The sequence below is a fragment of the Chenopodium album genome, chromosome 25 (assembly GCF_948465745.1).
Source record: "Chenopodium album chromosome 25, dcCheAlbu1.1, whole genome shotgun sequence".
NCBI lineage: Eukaryota > Viridiplantae > Streptophyta > Magnoliopsida > Caryophyllales > Amaranthaceae > Chenopodium > Chenopodium album.
The window spans coordinates 7,121,043-7,143,915 of NC_137858.1; the positions used below are offsets into that span (position 1 = coordinate 7,121,043).

The 22,873-nt window shown below is 32.4% G+C and overlaps 4 protein-coding genes and 1 pseudogene across 5 annotated transcripts; all 5 read right to left on the reverse strand.

Annotated features, from left to right (window-relative positions):
- Positions 1-215: 215 nt before the first annotated feature.
- LOC145613572 (germin-like protein 8-2) lies at positions 216-1,078 on the reverse strand (annotated as a pseudogene).
- LOC145614417 (uncharacterized) lies at positions 828-7,102 on the reverse strand. The gene is made up of 7 exons (XM_081669472.1): positions 6,575-7,102; positions 4,086-4,228; positions 3,662-3,933; positions 3,015-3,169; positions 2,423-2,685; positions 1,876-1,938; positions 828-1,351 (listed from the first exon to the last, which is right to left on the reverse strand). Exons 1-7 carry the CDS (start codon positions 6,858-6,860, stop codon positions 1,100-1,102), a joined length of 1,434 nt encoding a protein of 477 aa, XP_081525598.1. The 5' UTR covers positions 6,861-7,102; the 3' UTR covers positions 828-1,099.
- Positions 7,103-10,018: 2,916 nt separating this feature from the next.
- Positions 10,019-11,337, reverse strand: LOC145615226 (uncharacterized). The gene is made up of 4 exons (XM_081670293.1): positions 11,208-11,337; positions 10,813-10,922; positions 10,551-10,681; positions 10,019-10,473 (listed from the first exon to the last, which is right to left on the reverse strand). Exons 1-4 carry the CDS (start codon positions 11,257-11,259, stop codon positions 10,335-10,337), a joined length of 432 nt encoding a protein of 143 aa, XP_081526419.1. The 5' UTR covers positions 11,260-11,337; the 3' UTR covers positions 10,019-10,334.
- Positions 11,338-13,039: 1,702 nt separating this feature from the next.
- LOC145615056 (putative pectinesterase 11) lies at positions 13,040-15,805 on the reverse strand. 2 transcript variants are annotated; one of them, XM_081670132.1, is made up of 4 exons: positions 15,428-15,805; positions 15,110-15,298; positions 14,767-15,002; positions 13,040-13,279 (listed from the first exon to the last, which is right to left on the reverse strand). In XM_081670132.1, the coding sequence occupies exons 1-4, from the start codon at positions 15,803-15,805 to the stop codon at positions 13,132-13,134; spliced, it is 951 nt and encodes a 316-aa protein (XP_081526258.1). In that variant the 3' UTR covers positions 13,040-13,131. The 2 variants fall into 2 exon arrangements, 1 of the variants encoding a protein (XP_081526258.1); XR_014107211.1 differs by lacking the exons at positions 14,767-15,002; positions 15,110-15,298; positions 15,428-15,805 and adding an exon at positions 13,916-14,312.
- Positions 15,806-19,450: 3,645 nt separating this feature from the next.
- Positions 19,451-20,780, reverse strand: LOC145613573 (putative pectinesterase 11). Its single transcript, XM_081668679.1, has 4 exons — positions 20,385-20,780; positions 20,085-20,273; positions 19,733-19,968; positions 19,451-19,598 (listed from the first exon to the last, which is right to left on the reverse strand). Exons 1-4 carry the CDS (start codon positions 20,778-20,780, stop codon positions 19,451-19,453), a joined length of 969 nt encoding a protein of 322 aa, XP_081524805.1.
- Between the last annotated feature and the right edge of the window lie 2,093 nt (positions 20,781-22,873).

Sequence of the window (22,873 nt, forward strand, 5' to 3'; positions counted from 1 at the left end):
TGAGGATATTAAATCCAAAGCATACAGTACAAATTTACAATCATTCATACATGAAACATAAATAAGTAAAGCAAAGCATCATTACATAGTAGTCATTTTTATTTATTCAAACCGAAATACGAAATATATATGTGTATATATATGTCAAGCAGCGTGACATAGTAGTCATTAATTTCTTCAAAGTTCAAACCTTCCCATCAAGGCATTGCATCAATTCAAGCATCAAGAATCTTAGTTTCTTTAGATAACATCTCAAGTAATATTGCTCTTGCGGAGTCGATTGATTCGTGCTTACCATCCGAAAATTGCGACCTAAGTAGGTCAATCACTGTTTTATTCACATGAAAAGCCTTGGTAAGAACATTGTCCAAAATCTTAGGCGTTGTACCAAAGACACCATTAGCAACATTAACTCTTCCCAGGTGTTGGCTACCAAAAGCCGCGATTGCAAGAGCTTTTGATTTAAAAATGGATAAGACCTTGAGGGAACACTATTATGTCACCCTCTTTCAATATAGTGTCATAGAGCTTGTACTCGGTGGACACAAAACCGGCGTAGAGAGTTCCCTTCATGACCGGGAATGCTTGTGAGGCACAGGGGTGGTGATGAGGAGTGTTTAAACCAAAGGGTGCGAAATCTATACGTGCTATGGCTACACCCAGCGTGTTAAGTCCTGGAAATCAATCAATGTTCACAAGTGTAGCTTCTACTCCTTGAGGGTTGTCAATAACCGAAGCTATGTCAAAACCTTTGTACACAAAGTCTTATAGTATAATTTAGTAAATCTCACAAATAGTAAAAGAAAGGAAAAAAAAAAAAAAAAAAAAAAAAAAAAAAAAGCAAATTCTTTTCTAATATATTTTGTAATTTCTGAAGATGCTACAAACATTTTTGCAACAAGAATGACACTAATTTCACTGAAAAGATTCAACATATACATACACCTGTGATTTGTGAAATTTCCGCTTCTACTCTTCCTATGTGTTAAAATAGCTTTTCCGCCTAAGAATTGTACAAACTTTTCAAGGAGGTTTGGTCCTCCTTTGAACAGAAAAATGGCCGTCGAATAGGGACCATATGTCAGTCGAGGTTGGCAAATCAAGCGCTGTTCTTGGCTTTCCTTAATACTTCTTTTAGGACATGTGCTATTCGATCTGCCATGTGGTGCTCAAGAAACCTCTCTTTCACCCTCACATAGCCTTTCCATCCCATGGTCAGCCTCCTCTCAACATGTGTTGCTAATTTCACAATGTTCCTCGCCAGAGGGGTGACACCTTCTTTCCCGGCAGGATGCAACAAACCTGTTGTCTCATTCACAACTATCTCCATGGTACCTCCAGCAGCTGTTCCCTGGTGAACAATTGATTTGATGTCAACCAAATAGACTTAAATCCATGATGCTAGCAATACACACAGTATTAAGTTGCTAACTAACAAAAAAAAAAGAAATAACACTTGAAACATTTTATGAAAGAGTAGCTATTTGCTACAACTCTACAAGATCATGAAGCGCCATTAACAGGAAATTGCAAATTCTTGACCTAAAGCATTTCAGGTCAATCCGTTAGCAATATGACTGACAAAGAAATGCAAAATGTAGCTGCAGTCTTAGTTTGCTAGGCAATGATGATGTCATGTTTACAGTTACACGATTACACTAATTCATGTTAACTAAATTCATCACCACACTATCCAGTACCCTTTGACCTTAAGTTGAAGATCATCTTCATCTATAATATGGCATGATAATTAGAAGTTTACAGGAAGTATCAATATCATATAATAGTAGTGGTACCGTTCTATACTATCATTCTGCCCAAATTTTTACATTACTGTAAGAACAAAAGATAGACTGGTGTAAAAAATATGCTTACCAGGACAGGAAGCTGGAAGGCCATAGCCTCAATGGTTATCCTCCCAAAACATTCTCCGCGCGCCTATACACCATCATAAAACTTTTATGTTAAGCTCAACCAAAATTTTAAGTGCACGTTAAACAAGTTACAGTGAGACTGAGAGCACAGACAATTCAGTGAACTTGAATGACAAATGGAAAATGTGTAGATAAAGCAATAGTACCCAGCAATGGTAAATTTGGCAAAAATCTAAACCATAATTCCACCAATCAAAAGGCAAGGGTTAGAATAGTGTTACAACTGCTGTGTCATGAAGATAATGTATGCAATAGGAATAATTCAATACCACAATCAGAAAGTCTAATCAAATAGACACATGAAGATCTAAGTATTTATGACTCAAAACAAACAAAACTTCTGTTCTTTTTTGTAACAATGTTTTAGTTAAAAGGTCCTTGACTTGAGATACACTAATAAAAACTCTCACATTACTTGCAGAACAAAATTAAGCAAAAGCCCCCTTCTCCAATACAAGATAGAAGATAGATATGCCAGCTGCAAGTACCTGTGAGTTTTGGACAAGAACATCAATTGCGGCAAGATACGGAGCTACAGTCAGGGTCTTATTAATGAAGTGAACACGATTCTGAATCTTTTTCTCAGCAACAAAGCTACGAAGCTCTGTTTCAAATTTAGTTTGCGCATTTATATCACTTCCTACTACTACTGCGTGCACAGGAGGCACCTGCAACTTCTTTTCTTTAATAATCTGCAGGCTTTCCTGGAATGCGCGCAGAAATAGATCCTGACCTTTTCCACGAGATACACCTGCAGGCACAGAATGGTCACCGAATTGTAAACAAATTTACCTTAAATAAAGTCTCGTTGAACAAAAAGAAGCATACACTCATTTCCTAAATCAAGACAACACCTAAGCACTCTAAAAAAGCTCCTTGCCTCATTTTTTACATTTACTTAATGTCTCAACAGTTACTATTATGAAGCTAGTTCATATAGATAATGGAAGAACATGAAGAAAAAAAAAAAAAAAAAAAAAAGGAAAAATAGTCTACAAATATGATTCAGTTTCAAGGAATGTGATTGGGCGTAAATATTTTCACACAAAAAAAACAAAGCTTCAAAAAGCAGATACATACTATTTATGATAGCAAAGAGCAAATCCTCATTCTGTACGCCAAGAGTTGCTCGGACATGCTCACGTAAAACTCTCTTAGCCACACTATTCTCAGCAACTTCCATAAGGTCCTTGCTGTTTCCAAGGTGCACAACAAATGTGTCTGGCATCTTTATACTGTAGAGTTAACATATTTTCACAGTTAGGAGCAGCTAAAAGCAGATCAAACTTGAACAAATCAAATCAAGAAGTACAAGAGAGCAAAGAATTTTGTTGCGGAATTATTTTCCAATGTGTTCCAAGCTACCCTTCATAAACCGCAGTTTCCACTCAATATGTCAGGATTTAAAGGTTTGTCAACAAAAACTCAACCACATTCAGGTCACGTATGATCAAGGTTTTGCCAAGAAAATGCCACTGCTTTACTAAGAAAACACCAACCAACATAAGGAGGCAAAAGAACGTGAAGAGAAGAATCTAGTCAAACACAATCCTTCCCATTTATCTTTATATTTGAACTGATTTCTTCATGAGAATAGATTAAGCAAAAACAATGCAAGGGGCCAGAATTGCACGTATCACCAACAAAATAGTGTAATGAAACTTTTTTTAAAATAAAGATTCCTATGGAAGACAGGGTTGAGTTAATAAGTGACAAAAGATCAATACCCCAAACGTTCTTTAGTTCTGTTTTTCCAATATTCTGCCGTGGTGTGAGAATCAATCATAGCAGCTGCCACAAATGGTAGGTGCTTCACATACTCCAAAGTGAAATAATGTCCTCGCATTTCATGAATCCACCACAATATCTTTGGAAGAACACGAGAAACATTATCCTTTAGCACAGCGTCCAGCCATTTCCCAGCAACAGCAGTATTTAATACAACTAGATCAGCTTTCAGAGCAGTATCAATAGTCTTTTGGCCCTTCGCATGGAGAATCTGGATAATAGAAACTAATTAGTGAAAAGAAAGAATAATAGGTACAGATGGAAGCACTCCATTTAGCAGGTCATGGATAAGTCAGATCACCAGTGAAGTAAATATCTGAGGACTAGACAGGGAGGAAAAGTGGAGAGCTAAGGATGTCTCACCTGTACTCCTCTGTCCAGCATTTTATTTTCCAAACTGTATACAACCTCATCTGGTTCAGCTGGTTTTTGATAAGTAATCCACACAACTTCAGCACCAACACCTCTCAACAGAAATGCCAACTCCATCAGCAACAGTGGTCCACCTAAACACAAGCAGATGCGTCAGATAGAAAGTTTAAATCAACAGTGAAATTTAACACACGTATGGACTAGAGGAGGGGCAGGCTAGAGATTCAGATAGCATAATTTGTTCCATATAGCAAAGGAATATATATATATATATATATATATATATATATATATGTATATATATATATAAAGAAACTCATTTACAGCGCTGGTAGTGGCCAGTCAAGGCAACCTTTACAGTCTATATTAAATGCTATGGTAATTTGATATACTAGCTGAGTCAGGCACATAGATATGTACCTTTGTGCAATATCAATACTAGAGTGTAGGCAATACAATTTTAAATGAGGCCAGGAAAAATATCTCTAGACATTTGAGGATCAGGCAATTAGTCGTTCTATATTATTCATAATCCAGATGTTTACAAAGTTGATCATATTCGCAATGTACTTAATGGAAAGCAAGATGGCCTAGCATGCACCAGTTTGAGCTTAGCTGCTGGAAAATTCAAGATCTAATTTCTATCAAGACGTCCAGCAATGTCCGAGATAGGTCTTTCAAAATGAATAAAAACCTATGTCAGGAGAAATCGATATTGGATTAAGTTTCAAAGAAAGTGGCAGCCATCAGAGTATCAGACAACTCAAGCATGCTCAAGCAAATTTTCATGCTCCAATCGCCAGTGTGAACTCACGCTTATAGATCTCTAATGTATGACTAATGGACTCTCAAACTGCAAAATAATAAATTGTATTGGGAGAAGAATTATTTAAATCAAGGTGTCTAGTGGCAACCATTAGGCGAACCCAGGGTATATTTATCAATTTTCCCACGACTTCATAGAAAAATATCATGTACCCTATAAGCTGAACTTGCTCATGTCAAGAAATGTCATCAATAATATTTTGAGAATCACTAAAGCTTGAAGGAAAAGAAGAAAAGATTTTTGTCTGGAAATGTCATGAGTTACATGGCCATTAGACAAAGCTCTAAAGGCTTCTCTCCTCTTTGCATGAACGATTTTCAAATGAACTTGAAGGTCATCTCCAATTCATGTACGTGAATCAACGCAATATATGATTTGCATTTTTGTAATCCTTAAAGACATGTAAAGTAATGACTAAGCTTACAGCATGTGGCCTTGACAGGTTGACAGGACATCATACCAAGGTTGTACAATAAAGACTTCATGATGGTTTTGTTTTAGTGTTCCAAAAGTTATGTCTGTTTTGCCTTACTGTTTTAGGTTGCTTCCCTTCCTGTCAAATATTGGGGCCTCATGGTCAATAGCTAATACGCGGATACACCTCTCCCGTGCCTGTTTTAGTTCATTTTCAGTGGCCGCGTCACTATATGGGAAGTCTTGCTCTAATTTGCTCGACCATAGTTAGAGGAAAGAACATAAGAGGTACAAAAACAAGGAAATTCCTCGTAAAAGGCCAACTGCAATAAGGTGGGTGGACCAGTCTGGGTATAAGAAAAATGATATTAAAGCAATAAGAAAGATGCTTATAGTATGAGAAACTCTCTGAGAAGAGTATATCTTTTAGGCCAAAGTTAATTGGTCATCAAAATGCTGTTACGGACATAAAATCTTCATTCCCTTTTATTAAACCAAATTCTCTAACCATACGCCCACATCTCCTTTGCCACCCTTTTTCTTCTCTCTACTTCCTACAGTCCCCTTTCCCTCCACTATTGATTTCCACAATGTGATGGTAATATTACTAAACCAATTCCATATACTTTATCTTCACTCTTTATGACCCGCTTCAATATACCTAGCTAAGAAGATAGAAGGATTTGACAAGAGCACACTAATAATCCATTAAACTGGAAACAAATCCCTATTCTAATTACTTAATTAAAGGGTTTAACAGATTCAACTGTAACTGAATTGAAAATACAGAGCTACATTTTGCAATAATCAGCTAAATCTCTTTGACAAGCCACATCAATGCATAAAAATGCTGAAGGAGCACCAGGGCATTTACCTCATTGAAGTGAGACACACTTTATTCCAATCGTAAATTCGATTCATTAATAAAAAGTCATACAACATCTACAAAAGAAATCAAATTTAAAAGAGCTACATAATGCAACAATCAGTTTTTGGATCCTCATAACTAAAAGAGACTTTTTTTTTTTCTTGGTAATTACATCTATCCAAAATTTTAAATTAAATACTAATGAAACTAAATTAAACTATTCATTTAATATCTCCAAAATCCCAACAAACACTTAAAACACCTACATTTTGCTACACTAATAATCAAGAAACAATAATTAAAAAAATAATCATATTAAAAACAACAATGCAATTAAAAAAACAATGAAATTAGGGAATAATAAGAAGATACCGGAGAGCGAGAGTTGGTGCGAAACCAAGAGAACGAGCTTAGACTTCATAAAGTAAAGCGGGCTCGAACGCGGCGACAACGACGACGACGAAGAAGATGAATGAAGGATCTGGTCATCCTTACCGCCATACAACAATCGATCATCACAAGAAGGAGAAAAACTAGCTCGAAAAAGCAATACAATTAGGGTAGAAATCGAAAACAGAGCTAAGATCGTTAACAACCATGTCTTCTTCTTAAGGGATTGCAGATGAAATGATGAAGAAGATGAAATTGGTTTCGCCATTTTCGATGCTAATTGTTGATTTTCTGTGTTTGAATTTGTTAGCAGTAGTAGTGGGAGGATGAATGAGTGGGTGATTTGATTAGCGACATTTTCTAGGGTTTATGGTGATTGAAGAAAGGGAGTGTGATTGATTGATTGATGATGAAAATTGGGGGAATTGGGAGGAGAGAGAAAGTGAGGAAGTAGGAAGTGTTGTCGTTGTTGTTAATTCTAAATAATGAGAGTGGGATTGGTGGAGTGGTGGTGGTCGAAGTGCCGACACCTGAATTTTGGAAACAATTTCCTCGAGACAAGGAGGAGGGAGTTGGGATGATATAGTGTTAGGATTAGAGGTTATTGGTGTTAAAAATTGATATGATCCGATCTGATCTTATCCGATTTGATCTAGAAAAAATTCTAGATTTCGACTTGTATGGACATAAAAACTTAACATGATTCTATTTTGAAGTAGATACTAGATACGGAGTATGATGTAACCCGACATCACTAAATCTGACCCAAATACCCAGTTATTGATTAGGTGTTAATTTAGGTTATCGGTTGTGATTGGGTTCAGATCGGATTTTAATTGTGTAATTTGTAAATCATTATGTCCATGCATGCAAATTAATTGATTAGATGTTAAATTTAAATTATTTTAAATCGGATCAGTAGTGTGTTTCGGGTCTGTTCAAGTTTTGATACTTGAGAGGCTGAGAGCGACTGCATTAATTTGTTTATAAGAGTACTCTAGATCAAATCAACACATTTTTATGAAACTTTGTTTTATTTATGTTTTTTTAAAAAAATAAAGGGAATAAAGAAATCCTTTAAGCTAGCCACTTTGTAAGATAAGTTCAAATTTGATATGTCTCTTTATTAACGGCTTGCCTTGTATGTGGTCGGCCACACCGTATGACCATTTATAAAATAACAAAGTAACCCCTATAACATTAACCGAGTAACCCTATAAAACTGACAAAGTAAGCTCCTTTAACCTTGACTAAGTAATCCAAATTACACTGACGAAGTAATCCCTATAATGGTTGCCACACGGTGTGGTCAGCCACATAATAGAATTTGTGCTTTACTAAATATGGATGGTTGATGATCATCTAAATATAAAAATTCCCAACGATGTAATTTTATTTTTCCCAAGTGTACTATAATCTTACGATTATGCTAATTAATAGTTGTAAGTAAACACTTTTTAAAAGCAATATTATAGCTTTTGCTATGGGGTACTAATGAAGTAGTAATGGAAAGGCAAGCCTTGAGGAGAAAGGTTTTGATGAATATGTGTTCTCATTACAATCTTGAAGATGAAATAACCAACAATTGTCGTTGTAAAACATGTTATTCGATAAGTTATTCAAAGTTACTTTATATTGTTAACATGTGTTAAAATTATACTGTATTATCTTTCTTTACAAAATTGGATAAATTTCATACATTATCACATATTCACTTTAGTACATTTTAAAATTACACGAATCATAATTTGATCTAATAAGATCATAAACGTAGATGTACATGCTAAGAATACTTTTTTTTTTTTTTAAGGCATGCTAAGAATACTTATACCATAGATGATTTTACGGATTTTTTGTTCTTAGTAAAAAAAAAACCTCACATATGTGCCTTATTCAGCTACATCGTATTATTTTGTAAATTGATTAAGGCCGGTAATCAAATTCTAAACCAACACAAACTCACATTTCAAAGCAATGTACAATTTAATGATAATATAAAACTTTACTCCGTAGTAAACAAGATGATTATGGCCCTCAACCCAACATTTGTTTTCATACGTTGTCTTGTCATTGATAATTGCTTAGATTAATCAAGCATACCATTGCTCAGTCAACTAAACAAAATATTTTTTTTCTCGTATTAGGTGAAATTACCAAATGGCAAACGTTTCGCAGGTAATTAATGGACCACAGTCCACATATATCAATTGTACGGAGTAGAAAAGAAAGTAATTAGACATATATTAATCAGCAGTTGGTTCGTGGAGGCGGATGCACGATCCACATGGTGCATCTGCTCCAAAATATAAAAATGCGGAATGAACATTCAGTTACAATACTAATGAACATGGTCATATAAAAGAACATAGTAGTCATTTATAATGTATATGGACATATACATAAAAGAACATAGTATTCATTATAATGTACATCAGTTTTTTATGCAACAATTTTGTATATATTTTTTTTAAAAGAAATTTTGTACAATGAAATAGATAAATAGTACTATAATTATTTTTTTACCATACATTAATTACAAATCATTTCATTTTTTTTTTACCAAAAGTTCACTTTCTCTCTCCAAACAAAACTTCAAACCCATTTAAATTCTTCAAACCTCAAACAAAATTTCAAGAAATTCGAAATTTTGAGCCCAAAATTGCTCAAAATGACAAATAAAAAAGAAAGGTAAGACTAAATTCGACATTTATACTTGTTTATTTGACATTCATACTTGTTTATTTTGAGTTTGAGTGTTTGTTTTTTATAAATTTGATTGAAAATTGTAATATTTGATTTTATTGAAAATTAATTGCGATTTTGATATAATTTTGTTGTTGCAATGAGAAATAAAATGAAATTCTTGAAGAAGATCAACCGATTAATATATTTTGGAAGAAGAAAGCAAACAAATAGACAAATTTAGAAAAAATTGTAGATCCAAATAATACAATGTACATTAAAATACAATAAAATGTTCTTTTTTCATATACTTATATGATGCAATAATACAATGTACATAAAACATGTAACCAACATTATAACATATATGTTCATTAGAATATAATACAATGTAAATTATAATACAGTAAAATGTATATTTTCATATACATACATGATCATTTATACCAAATGTACATTTACTATATGAATAATGTTCTTTAATATTATCATGTTCTTTACTAATATTACAAATGTTCTTTAGATTTACAAAAAAAACATATAAAAGTGGATGTTCTTTATAAAATAGCTATATGTTCTTTACAAAACAACTATATGTTCTTTACTGAATAGCTAAATGTTCATTCCGCCTTTTTTTAAAAAACAATGGATGCACCAAGCATGGTGCATCCGCCTCCACAGAAAAAATTTCATATATTAATAGAACTAATAAAAGTATAGTTTAGACATATACAACACACATAGTGGACAGCTAAACGCTTAAACTACTTTAGACAAAGACATAACATATCGTTGGTACACCCCGGTCACTAAACACACACACATAGTCATGTATCATAAATTCCATAACTATAGTGTATGAACATTTTCATGACACCCTTAAAAGATCTAGTACATAGAATAGGATCTTTGGAATTTATTTCCTCAGTTGGATAAAAAAAAAACATAGAATAGGATCTAGTAAACTCTGCAACAACTTGGATTATCATACAAAAGATTTGCAACATAAATAACACTTTTATTAAAAAAAAAAAAAAACCCCTCATAATTATTAGTATAATCACATGCTACTAATTCTTGTATCTGGATTTGTTGATCCTAATTTGGCAATATGATACTGTGCGGCATACTTGTACTTAGGAACTTCTCCTTCTATTACCGGCGGTTCGTTAAGGAATGCCCAATTGCTTCTTGTCCACCTGCACACGTACGATTGTAGTTTAAATTACACTATTAACGTGATTATTAATATCGTTGCATACAAAAATAAACTTACCAGCAGTTAAGATGTTCAAGATCGGCATCAGATTCCTTGCCTACAATGATTTTACCATTCTTTCTATCAATCAATGGCAACGAAGTCGATCTTTTAAGCTCATTTGGAGCAGATTCTTCATTAATTATATCCTGTAATTATTACCCATATTTTTAATAAAAATGGTAATATAAAAACTCAAAATCAAGGATTTTTATTAACAAGATTTAAAACTAATTAAGAAACTAATTAATTAATATCAAAGATGAATCATGATTCATACCTGAACTCTAGGAGAAACAGCTTTAAGATGTTCTTCCTCTGTTTTCTTCTTGAGTTTCCAGTAATCTTCAATTCCCTCTTTTGTTAGTGACTTGTTTCTCATCAATTTTACTAATTATCACAAAAAAAATTGATAGTTAGTCAAGCTGATTTACATTATTACACAATACCACGTAAGGATTGTTACAAATAAGTTTGTAATCATGATACGTGTGCATAACTTATTTTAAATGCTTCTCCATAACTTTTTACAGTGGATATCAGATATTCTAATGATCCGTACACGGGAACAACATTTTATCGAACAATTCCTAGATTATGTAACGTTAATTTAAATGTTACAATCATAAACTTCGAATTTTGAAGAGATAAAATATGAGACCAAGAATCACATACCATATTTTTGATCTTGAACCGGGGAATCCCATCCAGACATTAAAGAACCCATGACTTGATATTTTTTGTGCTTGGAACTTTTTTAATTTGTTTTTGTTTCTTCACTCTTAATTTTTTGTTGGAATGTAAGCACTAGTATTTATTTGTAACAAGATTTTGGATTTTTATTTAAAGTAAGATTCAAAGGTAGTGACGTGGTAGGCCCCACCATAATATGATTCTTATCTACATTCTTATTTTAATGATAGATCCTTTGATTTTAAGGTAATGTTTTTGGAGCTATCTTTATCAAAAATGGACAAGATATTTTTTAGGAATGTACTAGATTATTTATTAAAAATAGTAAGTTAAAGTTTGCATGATAATGCATGTTTATCTAAAAAAACTATGGATTTAAGTGTTAAACCGCTTAAATCTAGATTCATATGTACTGTACATATGGCGTATAAGCTGTCAAAACTATGGACTTTATTGCTAGTTGACTCTAATTTTTGGTTTTTATATTTTCTTTCAATTATCCAACTTAGGTTTGGATGATATATAGATGTGTTGATAATCTTAAAAATCCAAATTTGATTCCTTGAATAAATGACGTGTATATAATACTTGTACACCAAGACATTTATTCTAGGAGTATCATTCAATTCACATGTATTGTTGTTGTGTGTCATGCATATATCCATTTGGCCACTAAATACATGTTGTATCTTGTACCTTGTCAAGTACTCTGTTAGTACCTTATGATGTACATACTCCGTATATAATAAATATAACAACATATATAATAAATATAACAAAGTTTGTACGTATCTTATACACCGTGTATAATGATGAATTATCAATCGGTGGTGTGTGATGCAAAAACAAAAATAATTTTTCATCCCACATAATGTATGGGATTTTTTGTTTTTTTTCAATTCAATAGCCGAGTTATTTCAAGCTTTTTATATATAGCTCTACATATGATGTCATAAATTATGGATGTATACAGTAATGGTGGGCGGGTTAGGTTGCCAAGTCAAACATTTTTTGACAAAAAGAGAAAGATTTCATTAATGAAAGACAGCCAAACGACACTTACAAACAATTTCGAGGAAATCTAAAATTCCAATACAAATACAATTCACCTTAGAACTAATTACATCGCAGATTTGATCAACGATCGCCTTTATAAAAATCTTCATCTGAAGCAAAACAATCTATGAGTTAGCACTAATTCGGCTTGAGATCCACATATGAATAGTTGTTTGGGTGAAAAAACTCATATGACCTTCTAGACACTTTTGGATTGTGAAATCCTAAATCTTCAAACTTTGACAGATGAACAAACAAATAAATTAAACCTAATAGTAGATCAAACTCCATCATAAAGATGTGATCTTTTATTGAAAGCAATTTAAAAGTTTTTTTGGGGCTTACCACCGGTAAAAATACCGATGGTAGCCCCTATAAAAATTTATAATTGAGATCAGAATTGAAGAAAAGAGATGGAAGAGAAAGAGAGAGAAGGAGAAGATTGAAGGAAAACCTTCCAAAAAAAAGAAGGAAAATCTAGCAATGGAGGCTAGAAAAACCCTCTAAAGGGAGAAACCCTAGAGGGAACCAAAAAACCCTCCCAAGGAGAAAACCTAGAGGGAACCCGAGTAGTGCCAAGTCAAACATTGCTAGTGTCTTAATAAAAAAAAAATTCCGATTGCCATAAGATTTTTTATAGTATGTTTTAATGGCTAACTTGAGTATAAATACTTGTATTTTAGATCAAATACACTTCTACGCTAATCATTAATTCATAATGTACAACATTACTACAACTAATAAGAAACAAGTACAAATACAACTAAAAGAAAATCCACTATTAATAATGTTGGTAATTTTCCAAATTATACATACATTGCCTAAATAAATTTGAATGAAATGGTCAAAATTAGGCCCTAACCCAAGCTCTTCCATCCATCAAACTCATAGTCAAATAAGGTGAGGCTTGATGAGTAGAAAGATTAAGTGACCACTCAACTCGTCTTGTTCTTCTAGCCCCTGGTCCATAGCATTTGTATTCACCATAAAATGCGGTCCTACATCAACAACCAATTCAAGTTAAACCAATTATTTAATTACCATTATAATTGTCTTATTATAATTACATTAACCAATGAAAAAGGAAAGAAAACTAAAAAATTGACAATCAATCACATATTTAAATGGGGCCCTTTGTCCCGTCAAAAAAAAAAAAAAAAAATGGGGCCTCTTGTAATAGAGATTTTCACCCTAATGATTAGGTTTTTAGGCATAAAAATTAGGGCTGGCAAACGGATCAGGTCGGGTCGGGTTCGTGTTCGGGTCAGCTGATTTCGGGTCAGCTACCCCTCAACCCGAACCTGATCCATTTAACTTTTCGGGTTGAAAAGTTCAACCTGAACCTGATATTTTCGGGTTCAGGTCAACCCGAATTTGACCTTATTTAACCCGATTAATTTTCACAAATAACTTGCTACTTACATACTCCCTGATTTTTTCACACACGGAGTTCATAGGATCAGTGCTTCAATTGAAACCAAAATAAACAACATTTATAGTCTAACAAAGTAATAAACTAACGATTCTAATTAACAATTACAAACCAATAAACAGTGTGTTGAACGAATAATTATAAAGGGTCATTGTTAATTATACATTACAGGAAGTATAACAAAAACATGAAAATAGCATACATCATCTGATTCATCAGATCATATCCTTAGCATTAATTATAATGTGTTCTTGTAAATGTCCAGCCCTTGCTATCATTAGTAGTGCCGCCGACACCGTACTGCTCATTCTTTCATAATTAAACTGCTCCGTGGGTGATTGATGAAGGTTTAACTCTTGAACTGTTATGTTTGTGAAAGAGAAGGTGTGGAAAGGGAAACGATTTTAAGTCTTTAGGGTTTGAGTTCTTGAGTTGAAGAGAGATAAAAGATGAGGAAAAAATGAAATATTAGGGAGAAAGATAGCTCTTGCGGCTGAAAGGGGTGAGCATATGAGAAGATTTTAGGGTTTTAGTTTTTATTAGGACCCAAATGTGGGCTTGGGCTGACTTCAATAAGTTTTTTTTATTTTTTTTTATTTTTTTTCGGGTTAGGTGGATCACTTTCGGGTTGGAATATTCAACCTTAACCTAACCCATTTAAATTTCGTGTCGTGTTCGTGTCAACCCATTTAAGTTTTCGGGTCGAAAACTTCAACCCTAACCCGCTATTTTCAGGTCGGGTTCGGGTCGTGTTTTCGGGTCGGGTCAATTTTTGCCAGCCCTAATAAAAATGATAAAAAGTGATGCAATTATATATGCAACATATAATTGTCTAAAATTTAATTAGTGATAATCTAATATGGATACAAAATAATTGACTGATTGAGATATAGACTATATAGTTGATTGAAAAACTAGTTTACTACGGAATACTCCATATCAGTATGTTGAATTCACGAAATTCTCACAAGATATAAAATTATATGTAAATCTCGCATACTGTTGAAAAACACGTGAAATTTACATCCATTAGAAGGAAAAAAAATGTAATACCTGTGGGTAGATGGTTTGCCCCAATCATCCCATCCTTGAGGTAGAACTGCACTAGACATGTAAGTTTGTGAGAAAACCACTCTAGCATAAGGACCCCAAGGCCTGCCTAATGTACAACTTTTGACACCCGTAATTTTGCATCCCACAAAATAAAATCCTGTATTTTCTTCTTCTGATGATCTTCTTTGGGCTGTTATTGCTCCATTTTCTTGTGAGATTGAATGCAAATGACATTGCTGCACAATTTACATACACTAATTAATTTCTATTTAGCCAAAAATCACAATTTTCATTTATGTTTGATTTAAATGTAAATTCAGTACTCGTAAGTAATTATAGATACCTTGAAAAGAGAAGCTGCATTTCCAAAGATGAAGTCAGTGCCTCCTTCAATGAAACAATTGTAATAGAAATGTCTTCCACTTTCATCTAGAAGTGTATCTTGGTATGATGTAAATTTACATGCAAAAAACACCGCCTTTTCACTTGTTACTCTCAATGCTACTGCTTTTTTCGTCGTACCATATGTATTCTACACACAATTAATAAGATAACAATTATCAAACTAGTAACGTGACAATTAAATATGTATAAACTGATCTCAATTGCTAATGATCTCACCTCTCAAACTCGAAATCCAATACGAATTATTAAAATTTACCAGAATAGTGAGGTAACGTCCCATAAAATCACTAGCAAAAACAGTAACAGTAGGAGATTTGAAAATATCTCCACCGTCATTCCAAGTGATAACCGTAGTATTTGCATTTCTACCACTTAATGTTATAAAGGGTTTATCTTCAGGTACAACAATCTTCTCCTTATAAATTCCAGGCTCAACCCTAATAAATATATGTTGTACATTGTTAGACGGGACCGCGTCGATTGCATCTTGTATCTTCACGTAGCTACCCTTCTTCCCCGATTGATCGACCGTGATAATTTTACTCCATTTCCCTTGAGCATTACAAGTTGTCGCCATTTCCAAACAAAATCCGATCACAAACAAGAAAATCAACAAACACCCACGAATTTCCATGTTACCACGACGTACAACTAAAATCGTTACAATTAATAAACGTTACGTACACCTAGAAGATTATAAATTATATGATGAATTATATGGAATATGTAACAAATTTGGACTTAGAAAGAAGTGATGAAGAAAGGATTTGAGATAAGTAGTGTATAAATAGAAGGTGATGGTTAGTTATAAAATTATAATATAAGGTTTTTATAAAGATTAAATTACAAGATATGCCGTTTTCTTGCGGTTGACAAGGAAAAAAGTTAGCAAAAAGAGCATTTAAACACAAGTTTTCGGCGGGTAAACATAATGAAGAAGAAAATTAAAAATGAGTTTAAGGAGGCAACAGTTGCTGAAATAAGAGGAGTCGTCAGGAGGTCAGCGTGATTAGTACACACGTTACCCACGTTTTATGAAAAACGAGATTTTTTTGGTTATTTTGCAACAACTGTCTTTTTTATTTTTATTTTTTTTTTATTTTTTTATTTTTATTATGATATATAAGTTATATGCTGTTATTGGGTTGAGGAATTTGCATAATTATTTCATTTCCGTCCACATGATATTTGTGATGGCTTGTTTAACGAGGAGGAATTGTACCGATAGATATATCTAGTGTAATCGTTGTATATGATTGATTGACGTGGAACAACTAATAACAATGATATCACCACCGCTAATAATGTGGTGCAAGCCATGCAATTATTTTTGTTTCGAATATATTTATAAGAAAGTCTAATAAACGTATAGCATTACATCATATGGAATGTTATAACAAAACTTTGAGCTTAATTAGTGAATGACCTATACTCCATGCATAAGTTATTCTACTAATTTATTAATTGTCATCTAATTTGTAAATTTTCGTATAATAATGTATTCTGTAATATGGCAATTAATTATTTATCATTTAAAAATATAATACGTAGTATATGTGATTGAGGGAGTAATTTAATTTGACTTAATTAACGATATTATATATATAAAAAAAGGGTTGACTTCAATTTAAATCTTGATTTGAGCTACAATTCAACAAAACAATCTGTCAAATTAGGTAATATAACACATTGATATATATGCAAGGAATGGGCTGGTGGGACATATGACTTCTTGAAAGGGCAAAAAATATATATCTCATATTAAAAGAAAAAAAAAAACATTGATTCATCCCCATTAATGAGATGTTCTAAATTAGGTTTTAAGCAATTAATAGACTTTGTTGTTCATAATTCCATAAATAATTGGATAAGACAACAATAATCCATTACTCTTGTAATTTTTAAGTGATAATGCCAAAGAAGTGGAATTTGGTGGATTTTTGATGGCTTTTTGGTCACTCTAATAACTAGTTGACGTCTTTTGGGGTGGAAATTGTCAAGATTTTGGTCTATTAATATACTTTGTACTTAGTTTAATTTGTAGCGTAATGTTGCCAAATAGTTAAGACATTCATTGCATTGTTCTTCAAATGTGATGTTTTGACCCTTGTATGCCTTTGGAAATTAGCAATGGGTTCGTGCATCATCTCTCGGTTGTTTTTCATTTAGTTTTTAAATTTTGGTATGGTGTGCTGCGTGATTTGCAACATAGCAAATGGACCACCTTTACTGTACGGAGTAATAATTTAGGGATATTTATTGAATTATTGTGTTAATATCATCAACTAAGGGCCATTCACTTCATCTTAATTTCAGTTCAATTCAGCTCCAATCTGTTCAATTCAGTTCAGCTCCAATCTGTTCAGTTCAGTTCAGTTTAGTTCAGTTCAGCTCTGAATTTCCTTCTCTCATAAAATATTCAGTTCAGTTCGATTAAGTTCAGTTCAGCAAATGTGAACAGACCCTTAATTGATAAAGTTTTTAATGTCAAATTAACGAGATATTTTTTCGCATTTGTATTAAGGTTTTTTTTTTTTTTTTTTTTTAAAAAAGGAGCACAAGCTCAAAAATGACTTTTCCATCAGGACCATCACACCTAAAGACCAACATTCAACCCAACAAAAACCCTTTCAACAATGACCCAAATCCTATCCATTTTGGGCTACTTTGTTATCTTGAATACAAAAAATACAAAATCTTTTCTTCTTCATTTTGCTCTTGAATTAAACATGAATCAAAATCAAATCGACGACTGAGACCTTTAATGGCACAAGCAAGTACACTAGGCCAACTTATCCATATGTGAGCAGAAATGAACAAATATGTCTGGCCTCATGAAATATCACATGTGATGGAATTAAAAGAGACCGACCTTATATGTGAAAGAGAGTGTTGAAGTATCACCTTTCTAAACAACACATATAATGTCCTACATTAATAAAAGAAAAGATAATTAAACACTTTATATAAGACTAATGAGATACTCCCTTTGCTGTCAAATTATTTTGGGGGGGAGCTCCCCTAGACCTCTAAAATGAATTTTTTGTTTTTGTATGATTGGCAATGCCCAAACCTATATTTAAGTAATTTAACACATGACCCACTTCATTTATGAGTTATTAAGGATGTGGAATTTTCCGTTCACAAAAAAAAAAAAAAAATAAAAAAAAATATAAAAATAAATAAAAAAATAAATAAAAAATAAAATAAAAAAAAGATGTGGAATTTTTTGAGATAAAATCTCATCTGTTCCATAATCTTTAGTGGCTCATGGTTAAAAGTAATTATGAGCTAATTAATAAGTTAGAATTAGTGTTAGACTGCTTATGAAAGAATATAATGAGAACTCACATTTTTCAATCGCTACAATATGTGACAACTCACAATTTTTTTTTTTTTTTTTTTTATTGTTAAGTACACATATATGATACTCAAGGCCCTGTGGATATGCTTAAATGTAGCTTGAGTAGACACAAAGAAGAAAATTACATAAAGTAACAAAATATTGCATGGTATCTTGCTTTGACAGTTTGACTTGCCCCTCCAATTAACCCAAGACACCCTTTTTAATAAGTTTTGACTTAGGGCCTGTTCTCATTAATTGAACTGAGCTGAGCTGAACTTATTAGAGCTGAATTGAACTGAACTGAAATGAATATTTTATAAGAGAATGAAATTAGGAGCTGAACTGAAGTGAACTGAAAATAATCGTATGAAAACAGACCCTAAGTGGCAATAACCGAGGGCCGGCATGTATGCATATGACAACCTCGACATGTTGCATTTTAGAAAACCTTCGTTTCTTTCTATTTAATTTGTAATTTGTCATTCACAATCCCCTTATGACTCATTTGGATAAAAAAAAAACCTTGTAATTAGCAACGTAATATGAGATATAATCATCGTTAAGGATATAATTTAACTTTAGATTGGACTTGGACCAATTTGAGTACGTATCCTTTAAATACAATAATTGCTCTTGAACAAAAGAGAAGTGTTACTAACTAAAATAACTTGAGCTTGCCCCTAAAATATATATATATATATATATATATATATATATATATATATATATATATATATATATATAATAAATTACTTGAGCTTTGCAAAGTTCCTTTTAGAATAATGGACTTCAATTAATTGATAAATTAACTAAAAATAATCAATTCAACATAGATTTATCATTTACAGTATGTACAATCTGGCCAAAGAATAAAGAACAAATAAAGAATCATATGTACATTGCAATAATCAAGTAGCAATTCTACAACCTATATTATGCTTTGATCTTCAATTTAGCTCTAATCATGGTCTTAGACAAAACTGTATCAGCTTCTTCATGTGTAAGGCTTTGTGACCACTCAACTCTTTTCGATCTGTTGGCTCCTGGTCCATAACATTTGCTTTCACCATAGTACACCGAACTGTAATTATACAAAGATCAAAACACATTAGCATAGTGTATAGTATATTATGTAACGTAAGGAGTAGTTGATAACGATATATATATATATATATAGTTGATAGTCTTGACATTAACAAAAAAAATGACACGCACCTATGTGTGGAGGGTTTTCCCCAATCATCCCATCCTTGAGAATTAACCTCATTGGACATGTAACTGTTTACGAAGACAACTCTAGAATAAGGTCCCCATGGCCTTCCCAATGTGCAACTTTTTGTGCCAGTAACTCGACAATCCACAAAATAAAATCCCGTGTCTTCTTCAGGTTTTGACCTTCGTTGTGCTGTTATTGCCCCGTTTTCGTTTGAAATGGAATGTATATGACATTTCTACAACAATTCAAATTTGATTTAAATTAGCCGCGGTACAACAATAATTAAAGATAAGTTATCTATTTTCAAATCATCATATGAATGCGATAATATATAGTATAAATGTCACATACTTGGAATAGAGAAGCTGCATTGCCACAAATGAAATCAGTTCCTCCTTCAATGTAGCAATTGCTATAGAAATGACTCCCTCCCTCATCCAAAAGTGTGTCTTGATATGAAGTTATTTTACATGCATAGAACTCTGCCCTTTCGCTCGAAACCCTCAAAGCAACTGCTTTTGCCCCCGGCCCATATGTATTCTGCAAGAAATAAACTCAATGTCATACTCTATACCTGATATAAAAAATAGTACACGTGACTATTAATTAATATTAGACAAATGTTTTTAACAAAAAAATATTTGTACATACCTCGATGGTAAGGTATCGAGCCATAAAATCAGAAGCAAAGATGGAGAGAGTAGGAGACGTGTATATATCACCACTATCATCCCATGTAATTGTAGTATTTAAGACATCTCTACCACTAAGTATTATAAAGGGCTTATCTTCGGGTACGGTAACTTTTTCCTTATACGTTCCGGGCATAACTAGTATAAGTGTAACGTCTACATTGTTAGAAGGAACCGCATCAATTGCATCTTGTATTGTTTTGAACTTGCCTTTGTTGCCTGATTGATCGACGGTTAGTAGTCGTTTCCACGTTAATTTCTCGGACAATATTCGAGCATTAGAGTTGCTAATCAAGCAACATAATGCAAAGACAAATAAGATGATCTTAGGAAAATAAGAGCTTTGAGATGCCATTATTAGTAATTTGGTATTTGTGTTTTTTGTTTTTGTGATCAAAAGATATGATTAGGAATTGAAGTAATTGTTGTATGATTTGGTAATTTGATTAGTGTATATATAGAGAGAGCAACATGACGTGATTAAGTAAATAAGACAATGATTGGGGGATGTAACGGCTGATATCTTGCAATTTACATTTAAAACATTCCATAAAAGATGACCATTGTAATTACATAATTACGTCATTATTTGCATGTAGTTTTAAGTATTCGGCGCGTACTTGAAATGTTCATGATTCTTTCCCCTTTGAAATTGGGTTTGGGAGAAGATAAGGTTAGTCAACATTGTATTTGTATACCTACTAGAAATTAATTTAATATGCTAGCTAGCCGAAGTTTAAATATAAGCATTAATATTATTTTGTAACGTAATTATTATTTTAAAATATTATGACAAAATCACGCGTTAGTAACTAGCTATAATTTTACTTTTTTTTTTCTTTATTCGTGTGGTTATAGTCTTATACCTTAGCTTGTGATGAGCACATAGCTAAAATATGGTCTTGGTTGTAAGGTGAAATCCTCTTTATTTATTTTTTTGACAATAGCAAAGGAGCAGTTGCCTCAAAAAAATAAAATAAATAAATAAAAAAAAAAAAAAAAAACAAAGGAGCAAAAAACTAAGAAAATTTCGACAAAGTAAGACGAAATCCTCCTAGTTATTGCTTCAATTCTAATCCATGTCAATTCATAATAGACATTTTCTACAATTTTGATTTTTGAATGACATTTGTGTGATTGTATGATGATAAGATGATTAAATAATGAGGATAATCATAGATTAGCTACTGCGTATGTATATTTTGTGTTGATGAAGCAAATAAATCCTTCATTCAATGTATGTAAGACTAGCTCATCATTGCTTTGCAACAACATAATGTTGTGAACTTTGGTGTTCTGAATTTTTTATAAAATATAATAAGAACGGACTAATATAAGTATACGAAGTACATGAAAAAGTACACCGTAGCAACTAATTTAACAAGCTAAGGGTGCTATTGTTGTGTGTGTCAAAAAAACAAGGGTGCTCTTGATCCATTAGCTCATTATTTCATCTACTTCCCCGTTCCATATAAATGCCTTTATTATTTGCTCAAAAATAAAATAAAACATATATTTATTATATTATTGTTTATATTGTTTAAACTTATTTAATACTTTGTAGTTAATTAGACATTAGAAAGAATATTATCATGTAGAAATTTATCAGTTAAATTATTTTATTTCTCCTTAGACCCTATTAGCCTGGCATTTTGAGTGTTGACCATATGCATTAGAAATCGCACAAAATGCACATATACAGTTGTTTAATGAACATATAGTCAACTAGCTTAAATCCTGTGCAATGCACGATTTAACCATTTTTAACAAAGATTCAATAACTTATACGTAGTTCAATAATTTTTTACAAATATATACTTTTTATAAAAAGTATAATAAAGTCCTTCCTAAAAAGTTCTTAATTAGTAGATTTTATTTTAGACTATATCTGTATGATATACAAATTTATATAAAAAAAATTATGAATTATTTATTTAATAATAAGGAAAATTTGTCAAAATATTTATTGTAAGTATGCCACTTTGTGGTAAAGGTCCTTTTATAAAATAGGTGGCACCAAAGGTCTTTTTATCACAGTACACTTAGGTTGTGGCGAGGGACTTTTGACCGGACTTCGGCTGTTGACTTTTCTCCGGCCAAAATAAGTCACGTGACTTGCAATAACCACTTAAAAATCGTTTTAGATTTTATTTTTTCCCCCTTTCCCTTTATATTTTTCATTTTTTATTTAGAAAGCTGACCCTTTATTTTTTATACTTATTGAAGGAAGTCTCATAAATCCACTTCAATTATCAAAGTAATGTGAATCGGGCCAAAGTAAACTCTTTAACAGCATAAATATATATGGAATGGAGAAAATATAAAAACAATTATCTGTTATAACAACTACTAGATGGAAAATTGTGTTGAAAGATTTCAATTCAATATTGTGATAATTTGTTTAAATTAATAAGTTTACTTCTTTATTTATTTTGAGAAAATTAGTCA